This window comes from Ictidomys tridecemlineatus, chromosome 5 (genome assembly GCF_052094955.1).
Source record: "Ictidomys tridecemlineatus isolate mIctTri1 chromosome 5, mIctTri1.hap1, whole genome shotgun sequence".
Lineage (NCBI taxonomy): Eukaryota > Metazoa > Chordata > Mammalia > Rodentia > Sciuridae > Ictidomys > Ictidomys tridecemlineatus.
This window is the reverse complement of record NC_135481.1, coordinates 54,055,023-54,068,048: the sequence shown is the minus strand read 5'-3', so window position 1 is coordinate 54,068,048 and position 13,026 is coordinate 54,055,023. Positions and strand designations below refer to the sequence as shown.

The 13,026-nt window shown below is 35.2% G+C and overlaps 1 protein-coding gene and 1 pseudogene across 3 annotated transcripts in view; one reads left to right on the top strand and one right to left on the bottom strand.

Annotated features, from left to right (window-relative positions):
• Arid4a (AT-rich interaction domain 4A) overlaps positions 1–13,026 on the bottom strand; it is a 73,840-nt gene that overhangs the window by 10,886 nt on the left and 49,928 nt on the right. For 2 of the 3 annotated variants that reach the window (XM_078049962.1, XM_005322745.5), the window contains exons 17-21: positions 12,492–12,689; positions 9,358–9,442; positions 6,340–6,541; positions 3,328–4,464; positions 2,553–2,657 (exon numbers count right to left, since the gene is read on the bottom strand). In XM_078049962.1, coding sequence (XP_077906088.1) covers positions 2,553–2,657; positions 3,328–4,464; positions 6,340–6,541; positions 9,358–9,442; positions 12,492–12,689 — 1,727 coding nt within the window. The remainder of the gene's footprint in view (positions 1–2,552; positions 2,658–3,327; positions 4,465–6,339; positions 6,542–9,357; positions 9,443–12,491; positions 12,690–13,026) is intronic. The other variant, XM_013357526.4, reaches the window with a different exon arrangement.
• LOC106144792 (cytochrome c pseudogene) lies at positions 6,899–7,234 on the top strand (annotated as a pseudogene).

The following is a 13,026-nucleotide window of genomic DNA, read 5'->3' as shown; positions in this document are numbered from 1 at the left end:
CTAAGCCCAGATCCTTAATTCCCTAATATTGGGTACCTTTAAACATTCTCCAAATTTCTCTTCCTATAGCCTGCTACTACTCCCATATTCCATATCTCAGGTAACTAATTCCTCATACTTGACCAATCCTAATGATTTTATTTATTTATCTTATTAACTAAATCCTAGTGATTTTATTTACCAAATCTTTTTAATTATTTCCTCTTTCACTGCTTTTTAAACCAGATTCTAGTAAAATTAGTCATGTCCTTTCATCCTTTTGTTTTTTTTTTTTTTGGAACCAGGGATTGAACTTAGGGGAACTCGACCACTTAGCCACATCCCTAGCCCTATTTTGTATTTTATTTAGAGACAGGGTCTCACTGAGTTGCTTAGTGCCTCACTTTTCCTGAGGCTGACTTTGAACTCGTGATCATCCTACCTCAGCCTCCTGAGCCTCTGGGATTACAAGCGTGAGCATGTAACTTGGCCTCCTTTTTTAATCTTCTAAACTTTGTATCTGAAATAATCTTCAAATCTACAAACATTACCCATATTATTTTCTCACCCAATTGCTACACTAGAGTACTTCAGTGTGTGATATTTCTACAGACTACATTCTCTGTGTAAGTTATCTGCTGCTGTATTACAAATTAGTCCCAAACTTAGCAGTTTAAAACTGCAAATGTGTTCATTATCTCACACAATTTTTGATTATCAGAATCTGGGAGCAGATTGTATGGTCTGGCTCAGGAATCTTGTGAGGTTACACTTGAACTTTGAGCCAGGGCTTTTGACTTTCAAGACTTGACTGAGGCTGGAAGATATTCTTCCAAAGTGGCTCACTCACTCTCTCAAGCTATTGGTCAATGCCCCCAGTTCTTCAACATACGGGCCTCTGGACAAACTGCTTGAATATCTTCCCAACAGCAGACTTCCCCTAGAACAAGCCATCCAATGGAGAATAAGGAGGAATTCGGTGCTTTTTATGACCTATTTTCCAGAGTCACACTCTGTCACTGCCACTTAGTTAGAAATGGGACGTTGAGTTCATCCCACACTAAATGGGAGGGGATTTAGGTTTTCTTTCTTTCTTCTTTTTTTTTAATATTTATATTTTAGGTGTAGATGGACATAACACAATGCCTTTATTTTTATGTGGTGCTGAGGATCGAACCCAGGTCCCGCTCGTGCTAGGCGAGCGCTCTACCACTGAGCCACAATCCCAGCCCCTAGGTTTTATTTCTTGAAGAGAAAAGTGTCAATGTATATGTGGATATTTATTAAAATACCACACTCCTACAGAATGATGATCAATATCAGAAAGTTAGCACAGATAAATTACTATCATCTAATCCTCAGATCTCCAGTTGCCCCAATTATACCCTTTATAGCAGTAGTATCCAGGTGAAAATCATGTATTGCATTTAGTTGCCACATCTCTGTCTCTAAAGTCTCCTTCATGCTGGAACATTTCCTCTTTCCTCAATGTTCATGACCTTTTTAATTTTGAAAATTATAGGTTAGTTATTTTACAGAATATCCTTTAGCTTAAATTTGTTGATGCTGCCTCATGATTATATTCACATTATGCATCTTTGATAGGAATATCACATATGCTGCTAATGTACAGTGGGACACTGTTTCAATAAGGATGGTGTTCACTTCGATTATTTGACAAGGTGGTGACTGCCAGGCTTGTCCACTGTAACATTACTCACATTCCCTTTGTAATTCCTAAGACTTTTATATACTCATCTCCTATCACGCTCTTTTCCTTAGACTACACTAAATAGCTGACAGTAACCCCTGACTATTAAAATGCCTTTTATCCTGTGTAAATCATATGTTCTTTCCTTGAACTGTGTGTTTGTTATAACCTAGAACTTCCTTTTCAGACTTGTATGAAGGCATATTTTAGAGGTTAAACTTTTAATCTGTCAAAATCAATTGCATTTATTTCTACCACATTCTCTTATTTAATTTTATTCATTGCACAAAATTTTTTTCATGTAATCTAATCCATTCATATAGATTTACTATTTTTTTTAATCAATAAGAATTGCCCTTATTTCTCCATGTTTTAAAATTACCATACTATTTACAAATTAGCTTTTTTTTTTTTTTTTTTTTTTAGCTCAGAGGAAAACATTCCCTGCAAAAATGTAAATTTATCTATCTTTTTTTTTTGTGTGTGTGTGTGGGTGTGTGTGTGGTACTGGGGATTGAACCCAGGGCCTTGTACATGTAAGGCAAGCACTCTACCAACTGTGCTATATCCTTAGCTCCTTTATCTATTTTTAACACCATAGTAATTGTATTTTTCTTTTGAGTCCCTAATATGTTGCACTAATATTAAACTGCTTTCCATAAGAAATACACATAAGATAAGTATAAAAAATAATTGCATCTATCCCAGTTCTAAGTAAAATTGATATGTACCTTCAGATTAAAGTTGATGAAAAAATATAATAAACTAGATTTATTTTTAAACAGACACAAACCAGGATCAAAACCAGCGAACTGCTGAAATGACTACCGCCCTACAGAAGCCAGCACTGAAAAGCACTGACCTGCTCCATTCTTGTCGTTTTTGGCTACAGCACTTGTTCGCTTTGGGGTGCGCTTTTGTTTTTTTGCCATTAATCCACTATTTCCATCGCTTGGCCTTTTCTGACCTGAAATAAAGGGAAAGAGATAATTTGAAAACAACACACAAAATATTTTATTATATAAATTGAAAATTATGTAATTTGAAAACAACACAAAAAACATTTATTCATCTATGTACTCTACATTTACTTCTATATAAACACTTTTTATTTTGGTACTGAGAATTGACCTCAGGGACACTCGACCACTGAGCCACATCCCCAGCCCCATTTTGTATTTTATTTAGAGACAGGGTCTCACTGAATTGCTTAGTGCCTCGCTTTTGCTGAAGCTGGCTTTGAACTTGTAATCCTCCTGCCTCAGCCTCCCGAGCTGCTAGGATTACAGGCGTGCACCACCACTTCTGGCTATATATACATTTTTAAAGATTATTTATTTATTTATTTTAATTAGATATATATGATAGCAGAATGCACTTTGATTCATTGTACACAATTGCAGCACAACTTTTCATTTCTCTGTACACAATGTAGTGTTGCACCATATGTGCACTCATACATATACCTAGGGTAATAATGATCATTGCATTCCACCAGCTTTCCTGCCCCCACGCCCCCTTAAATACACATTTTGAAAAGAGAAAAGAAAAAAAGATGGTACTTAAAAATCAGCAGTACTTGAAACTCTTAACTTTTACTTTAACACAAAGGCAAGTGTTTCCCTGGCAAGCCTTACCTTTCTCCCTGCTCTCTCGTTCCTGTACAATTATATTGCAAGTACCAGTGGCAGCACTGGCTTCAAACCCATTTGCTGATTCCCTCTCACAGAGACCTTCTTGAGACTCTTCAGCAATGCTGTCAACCTCAATCGTTATGTCGCTCTCACTTTTTACACTTCGAGACTCGTCCTGAGAGAGAGTAAGTGGTGAAGCTGCTGAGAAGTTATGCTGAGCTGCAGGAGGGAGGGCAGGTGGGACAGAAACGAGGGAGTTGGACTCAGAGCTCTCAACTACCACCTCCTCAATGCTGGTCTTTTCCTTCTCATCCAGATCATCCAAATCTACTTCATGGCACACCAAGGTTTCGGGCCCAATCAGAGGCATTGCCTCTTCCTCTTCTTTCAGTGGTGTATTCACAGTTTCTTCAGCTGGACTATCAAGTTTTTCACCACTGGACTCTTGAGCACATTGGTTCGACTCTGCTGTTAATGATGGCATTCCTTCATTTTCTGTTTCAAAGTGCTGTTCGAAATTTAAGTTTTTTATTCCCTCAGATCCAATACAATCACCAGTCCTTTCTTGAGATACACTATTTGTCATTTCTGTTCCATTCTCCAGTCTTATTTTTTTCTCTGGTGATGACTGTCCTAATATTTTCCTTTTCAACTTTTTTTCTTTCCCATACTGGTCAATTTCATCTTCAGTAGCACAAGAAAAGTTTTTACCGTCTAATGAGGAAAATTCAAGACTATGAGTTTCTATGTGAGGTTCACTTCCTGCTTCATCCGGGCTAAATGATGAAATCTTTATAATTTCTAAAGAAAGATCTTTTGTTTTGCTTCGCCTTCCCTTTCCTTTAGGAGATTTTTCTGCCTCTTTCTTAACTTCTTCTACTTGTTCCACTTTGTTTCCAAATATCTGCACTATTTGTTCATTCTCTCCAACTTCTAACTTCAGGGTTTCTAAAGGCTGCATTTGAGTCCTATCATTTTCTTTTAATATATGTGCAGCAATCTTTGGATTTTCTTCATCTAGTTTATCATCATTCAAATTTTCATTTTTTTCGAGTTCTTCCTTAATATCAGGAGAGAGTTCTTCATTTATTAAATTCTTTTCTAAAGGATCTTCTGTTTCACTATCAGATGAGCAAGAGTCTGCAAGAGAAAAAATTATTATACTATACAGGCTTTTACCTTAATTACCAATGTAATCTTATAACAAAAATCTTACAAAATATAATCAAAACCCTTAATCATCTACTTCCAAATACTCCCCACACAAATTTCTTACATAAAATAAGCTATAACATTTGTGACAAAAATTTAGAAGAAGGGGATTTCAAACTAAACTCTGTGAAGATACAGTAAATAGCATATTACTATCTCAATGATATATAAAAAGCTGTTTGGTCATTTTCCTTAGTATCATATTTAGGTTACAATAGCATGTAGCAAAGTCAAATGACAAGTACTAAGAAGTTAGTATGTTAAGCAGTTTGATCTAAGATCTAGTATGTACTAATATTAACCATTTTGGGTCCTAAGAAGGGAATATATGACATTCCATTTTAAACGATTCTGGAAAGATGACTATTTAAAATGAGCAATGTAAATACTCAAAACTTTAAATAGACAAAAAAAGTACAAGAAAAGGCACCTACTTGCAAGTAAAATTACTTTTCTTTACATTAGAAAATCTTTAAAATAATAGAATAAGGGGGGTTCTAAAGTTGTATGAGAACTGTAAAACATAAAAATCCTGCCCATATGATGCTCATATCCTAAACAAGTTCAAAAAGGCAAACAATATATTTTTTTAAGTGAAAAAGTATAAAGTTTCATTTTATGGTTTTATCATAAAAGAATATAGATGGGGGTTGTTTTGTTTTTGCTTTTTGTGTGTGGTACTGGAAATTGAACCCAATGGTGATTCCCCTTTCTTTATTTTGAGACAGGTTCTGACCGAGTTGCTGAGGCTGGCCTGGAACTTGTGATCCTCCTGCCTCAGCTTACCAACTAGCTGGAATTATAGGCATGTGCCATCATGCCTGGTTTAGAATTCATTTTTTTCATGTTTAAAAAACACCACAACTTTTATACAGAAGTTTAATAAAGCTGTTATGGATAATTCTGTAGTTTGTACACTGCACAAAAGCATGCCACCTATGGGGTACCTTTCACTTTGTGGACATCCTGTATTTGTATTTTATGACAGCACTCCAGCAGATGGCAGTAAAGAGAAAAGATGTCCTTTTTTATTTGCACTCAAGCACCACATGAACTAATGACAAATTGTAGTTCAGGACAATCTCATGAAGGGAGGGACATTTGTAAGATAATCATTTAAAATTTCTTACATTACATGTAAAAACACACAAAATTAGAAAATTGAGGTGAAAGAGTAAAAGAAGAATAAAATATGTTCACCGACACGCATCACAAAAGACACTTACACTACATTAGCTTGTGGTCTCTGAACAGCACAGTCTTGGCTTTGCTGAATAACACTAAACTTAACATGGGATACTAGTGCATGCTTTGCAGCAAAGTGTTGCACACATCAGGTCTCGTGGATTGTTAATTAATCCTCCATTAAAACATCACTAAATTTTAAATAAAATCTAGTAGCAAATAAGCATTATCTTTGAATTAAATTTTGTAATTTAAATCATGAGGTTAAAACCTAGATAATTTTTACTATGACTCTCTCACACAACAGTAATTTTAACAACAGTTATGTAACACAGAGTGATGTTTCAATCAAGGATGGTTGCATGTATGATGGTAGTCCTATAAGATTCTATTGCCTAGTGATGCCATAACCATCTTGGTTTATGTAAGTGCATTCCATGATATTAATAAGATTATTGCTGCCTAGTGATACTACAACCATCTTGGTTTATATAACTATACTCATATGTCTATAATGTTGCACAATGACAATGCTGTTCTCAGAATGTATCCCCATTGTTAAATGACACATGACTATATATGATTTTTTAAAAATCAGTGATCCTCAAAGATGAGCACCTTCCATTCCATTTGACAGAGGTGAGCTGTCTGGCATAGCACTGTGAGCACAGCTGGTACCTGATTTTCCTTCACTGTTTGCTGTCTTAGATAAACCATACGGCATATTTGAAGAAAGGGTTGATTTTAAAGGAGGTCGTCCCCGTTTTGACTTCTGCCTCTCTTCATCCCTTTTTTCATCCTTTTCACTATCTTCTTTATTCTGGGTAACAACAATGACAAAATGCATGAGAATGTCCAATGCCTTAAGAAAAATGAACATTTAAATTCTCTAAGGAAAACCAATAATAATAAATTAAAACGCTAGTTTATATATGTCAACCCCTAATTTGTGTTTACAGCAAAGGTTGAAAACTGAAGGTACAGGTAAGGCTACAACTTCTAAGCAGATGTGTTTTAAATTTACTATTGCTTCCAGAATTTAAACATCAGATTTTGCATTTTTAAAAATATAGTGGTTCTGGCAGTTGCACTGACAATGATACATAGGCACAGACCAGTGTGTCCTTGGGCTAGAGAGTGGGATGTCCACTTCTGATCGGGAACCACCTTTGTGCTAGTGACGAAAGAACAAATTAAAAATGGGTGATGTTGAGAAAGGAAAGAAGATTTTTGTTCCAAAGTGTGCCCAGTGCCACACCATGGAAAAGGGAGGCAAGCACAAGACTGGGCTAAATCTCCATGGACTGTTTGGGCAGAAGACAGGTCAGGCTGCTGGCTTCTCTTACACAGATGCCAACAAGAACAAAGGCATCACCTGGGGAGAAGATACACTGATGGAGTATTTAAAGATTCCCAAAAAGTAAGTCCTTGGAACAAAAATGATCTTCGCTGGCATTAAAAGGGAGAAAGGGCAGACTTAATAGCTTACCTCAAAAAAGCCACTAATGAGTAATAGCTACTTACTGCCTTATTTATTACCAAACAGAAATGTCTCTTGGCTTTCTTATGTACACCATAATTTAATTGATGTGATACACCAGAAATCAGATCATGAATGACAAAACTATTTTTGTTGGACAACCCTGATTTAAGTAAAAGTGACTTGTAGTTAAATTAATATTTGGTTAATACTTCCACTTCAGTAAATTCAGTAAATTAAAGTTATGGTTGGACTTAATTAGTAAGGTTCAGCATTTCACAAAAATCGTGAATGACATCTGAAAAATGGTTTTATATTTAGGTTTATATAACTGATCCTGTGAATATGTTTAAATATAAGAGAAACCCTTTTGCACTCTCGAACCAAGCATGATTCACATTTGTTTCAATTTGTGTTCATCAGCCTATTAAAGGCTGAAGATAAGGAAGCAGTTTCTATATTTTTGTTGACTATGCCAGTTTAATGAGAATTCCTTGTATCTAAAATGCTGTTCTTTCCTTATAGAAAGGCATTTTAGTGTGGTTTATGTATGATATTAAATAAAGAATATTTAACACTTCTCCCATTTTATAGTTGATCTATAAGTTCAGATGCTTTTAAGTCAGCATAATACAATAACAAGTTAGACTTTACTTTTTAATTCTTAATTTTCTAAGACTAAGTTATCATTCAGGATTGTCTTTAAACAACTGTTCAGAAACAATACAATGGAACATCTATCTAGGTGGTTGGGAGCGGTACTTTTTACCAACTTATTAGATGGAAAAATTAAGGTAAAAGAGATCAAAATCAGTACAAATTTGTAAAATATGTTACCATAAGATTTAAGACAATTAAAAACAATCTCAGGGCTGGGGATGTGGCTCAAGTGGTAGTGTGCCCGCCTGGTATGCATGGGGTGCTGGGTTCTGTCCTCAGCACCACATAAAAATAAAATAAAGATGTTGTGTCCACCGAAAACTAAAAAAAAAAAAATAAATATTAAAAAATTCTCTCTCTTAAAAAAAAAATCTCAAATCATGAAAAAAAAAAGATTGAATTGGGTGTCAACATACTTTATATACAGAGATATGAAAAATTGTAGTATATATGTGTATTAAGAATTGTAATGCAAAAAAACAATGTACATGTATAAAGGCATAAATTGGCGTGAACATACTTTATTACAGAGATATGAAAAATTGTGCTCTATATGTATAATAAGGATTGTAATGCATTCCACTGCTGTCATGTATTTAAAAAAATAAAATCAATAAAAGATAAATATATAGAGAGAGGTTCCAAATAATAAAATCTGGCAACCTTGGGTCAGCATTGCCCCAACAGAATGATTATTTCCACCCTCTCTAGTGAGAACCAAGTCCTCTATGTATCACTGAGTCCTACTTTACCCTCTTCTTATGAAGGCTCTACAGGCATTTGAGTTTTAAAATTAGTGCCCTAGGCATTGCTGGTTTTCATCTCTCTGTGAGATGAGGTGGTAACAGATTTTAAATTTCAGAAATTTTTTTTTAGCACCTGAGTTATAACAGAGAAAATCTGCAACTCTCTTAATAGAATCAAGACAATTATTACAATGAGAAAACAAGATTTATTTAAAAAGCACAACACCTTAAATGCATATTACTAAATGGAAGAAACCAATCAGAAAAAGTTATATGCTGTAATGATTCTAATTATATGACATTCTGGAAAAGGCAAATTTATGCAGGCAGTAGAAACATTAGCTGTTGCCAAGGATTAAGAGAGAGTACAAAGAAGAACTGGTAGAGCACAGAATACTCTGTATGACACTTTAACGGTAGGTACCTGTCATTATACATTTGTCCAAACTCAAACTATGTGTGTTATACCTTCCTGTGCTCATTACCCTGTTGTAAACTGTGGATTCTGATAATGTTGTGTCAATGTAGGCTCATCAATTGTTAACAAATACAATATTCTGGTGGGGGTTGAGGGAGTGACAGTGGGAGAGGTCATGCATGTATGTGGCAGAGGGCATATGGGAAATCTCTATATCTTCTCAATTCTGTTGTGAAAGCAAAACTGCTCTTAAAAAAACAATGTCTTAAAGAAATAATAGAATTTAAATAATTCCTGTACCTATCACAAAGTCTATGAATATAGAAACATACCTTAGCTTTCTTCTTTTGTTTTTTCTTTGGTCCACCTTTGTCCAAAGGCCAGATTATCCTGTCAGCCTTCACCCATTCATCATACCTTAAAATGAAAATTTAAAAATCACATAGTGATATCCTATTCAAAATATATTCATCAAACAAAAACAACAGTGAGAGAGATTAAAGAGTTTGTTTCCATGTTGACAGAAATGTGAAAGACTCAGAGGTGGGTTTGTGAGTAACGTGTACCAGCCACTATACTAGGTGCTTTGTGTACCAACCATCAACAGGAAAAGCCAAGAGCAGTTTTTAGAGTTAACAGATCAGAGTGAACAGAAACTAAGTATATTCAAAACTATTGGAACTGCTTTGTTTTCAGAACTCCCACAAATATAAGCTTATAAGCAAATTCTGTACTAGAATTCTTCTACTAAACAAATAATACAAAGATAACTCAGGTAAATTCAAATTTGCAATATGATTGATTCCAGATTATTTTTATAAGTCCTCTGAAATTTCTTTTCCTCCCCAGAACTCTCTTTAGCCTCTACTATTTCTAATAAAATTTTATTCTGAATCTCATCATCTTTGAGACTTTCTAGTTTTTTAGAGATATTTATATTTAATTTTCTTCAACAATTTATATTTTTGTTTAACTCAAGCAGAGTATAAAAACTACAGGATGTCCTCACTTTAGACTGCACTATGTAAATAAACTCAATGTATCTGGAAACCATACCACCATACCTGTGCTTTGTAAACCAGTTACCATGAAGATGTACAAAATAAGAATGTGGTTTCTACATGCACAAGTTTCAGCTAAGATGGCACACTGATACTTACACTGTAGTTTGAAATATAGTTAATCCTGGTAGATTAACCCAAGATATAAAGCTTTTGAGAAAGGACTGTTTATAAGCATTATACCAGACTTTTTAAGTATCTGTATTTTATTACCTTACTTAGAAATATTCATTCCTGCATTTTATTACCTTATTTAGAAATATTCATTCATTTGGACAGTCACTGAGGATCTACTGGTATGCCAGGCTCTGTATGAGGAAGAAGGTAGAGAACAGAAAGAACAAGGCCTTGCTCTCATACAATTCAGTCTCATATGAAAAGAGGGCATAAAATGAAATGAAATAAAGTCTGGGAAGTACAATAAGACTTATGTATCTGACCCAGGACTAACAAAGAAGCAAATGTCCAATTCTGAAATTTTCCAGGAGACATCAAATCACCAAAAAGCACAGGCCTGATCTGAACTTGGCATAGACTACAATGTTCTGATGAAAGCAGTCCGTTGTATGGGTACTTCCAGATCAACATTGCTAATCAAGGGTGGGACCAGGATATCACAAGTAGAGACCTGAACCCCACACTAGCACATGTTTTCATTTTAGAAATTTAACTAAATTCTCTAGGAACCATAGGAGCTCTATCTCAACAAGTAGGCCAGAATTATACCAGTTTTTTAGGAGTACGGAGGACAACAACAAAAAATATCACGTGAGTAACCAAGTAGGAAACTAATAACAAATTACATAATAAAATGAGGATTGATTAGTCATAAAGTAAAACATTAAAAAGATGAGACAGAAGATATAGGAAAGAGAGATTCTAGAAAGAAGAACTGAAATACAGTTGGTAAATAACAGTATATGGGCCAGGCACGGTGGTGCGTGCCTATAATCCCAGCAACTTGGAAGACAAATTTAAAGCCAGTTCAGCAAATTAGTGAAGCCCTGTCTCAAAATAAAGGGTGGGGGGGTGGGGGTGGTTGTGGATGTAGATTAGTGTTAGAGACACCCATGTTCAATCCCCAATACTAACAAACAGTATATGGCTGTGAACTGAAAAGAGTCAGAGAAAAGAAATATAAAAAGCTTACATTATGTTCATTAAGCTCCCACCTTTTCAGATGATGCCAAATTAAAAAAAAAAAAATTGTCACTGAGCACATACTAAGTGCTAAGCATTTTTCTAGGCACTTTACATGTTAATTACAGGTATTATCATTTTACAGCATTCCTCTGAAATTTTTATTTCAGTATTTTATTTTCCCCAATTTAGTGATGAAGGAATTGCGCCACAACAGAACATGAACCTAGTATGTGGAAAAACCCTGGAGTAAGATGGCTCCAGGTGAATCCAGGCAACCCAGAGATTTCAAACCCACAAGACTTTAGAGAAAAGCAGCCCTGACATTCAGGAATTGGCGTGGTATAGCTCTAGCTAGACTTTGGTGTTGTGATAAGCTGATCTGGCTTTTATAGGCTCTTTTTGAATATGAACAACTTCACATAACCTCAGATGTCTGCTCGGTGTCCCTGATAGATCTAAGCAACAATAAGACCATTCCCTAATCATGTCTGAACACAAGAGGCAGGAGGCAGGGGACAGACAGGAATATCATTCAAACCACAAAAATGACTAAATATCCTTTTTTCCTGATTAATGAGTCATTGCTGCTTCTTCACCAAGTATAGTGTCAACCTTGGACTAGTCTTCTGTCCTTCCAGTAAAACTAAGAAAATCAATTATAGAATTACCCCAGCTTCCTGACAGCACTTCATATAAAAGCCAAATCTCACTTCCTTAAAGCTTCCCCCAAACCACCTAACAGGAGCTCAAATCCAAGTTCTTTCCAACATTCTTTTTTATTAATTAAGCAACTCAGAATTATTATAATGCTTGACAGAAGGCTTGATTTCTCATAAACAAACCAAACCAACGTTTGCAAAGTTGAGCTACAGGCCTCACTCTCTGATCATATTCTGCAATGTTTTCACAGAGTCCTGGGCTATTCCTGTTCTCAAAGGTGGCACTCTTGAGCCTTTGCTATTGACCTAAGTCTCTGTTAGTGCAATGCCCCATAATTCCCCATGTTATGTGTTCTTTCTCACTGTAAATGAGTAATAAACCCAGCTTGTTCCAATGACAAATCCTAGTGATCTTAATCTGGAAGTACTGACATAGCTTGTAAAACAATACAAATGTCAACATGTTGGGACAAGTTAGAATCAAGGCGTGCTTTTTAAACACTCACACATAAACACCACTTGTTTAATAATTCTTCACAAAGTTAAAATGATCTCTCAACTACTGCCAATATTTCAGTAGTAAGGAAATACTTTCTTACTTACCTCACATTCCATCCATAATAATGTACCAAGTATAGAACTTCTCCATCATCAATTTCAGTGCTTTTAATGCTGGCTTCATAAATTTTCTGAGTTTTCCCTCGTCCATATTTCACTTTCACTTTGGTTCCTGTTAAGCAGGGTTCCATGTCTTCCTCATCTTCTTCCCCTTCAGAGTCACATTTGCTTTCAGTTTCTTCCCTGCAGTAAGTTACAACATTGATAATGCTACTAATAACTCAATGGAGAACAAAATAGCATGTATTAAAAATAATCCAAAGAATCACAACCTAAGTATTACCTTAATAATGTCAGTGGAGGAGGAGAAGAAGGAGGAGAAGGAGAAGATTTTTATGGACTACTTACTAAGGAATTTATTATGTAAAGGTGCACTGTACCAAAAATAAATCCATACTTATTGAAAGCCAATCAATAATCAGAGTTAATGATGATATAGAGTCAAATAAATCACTTTTGATAAAATAAGAACAATCTGCTCTGAAAAAAATCTTTGGAATTCATATTCAAGTGCCACCTT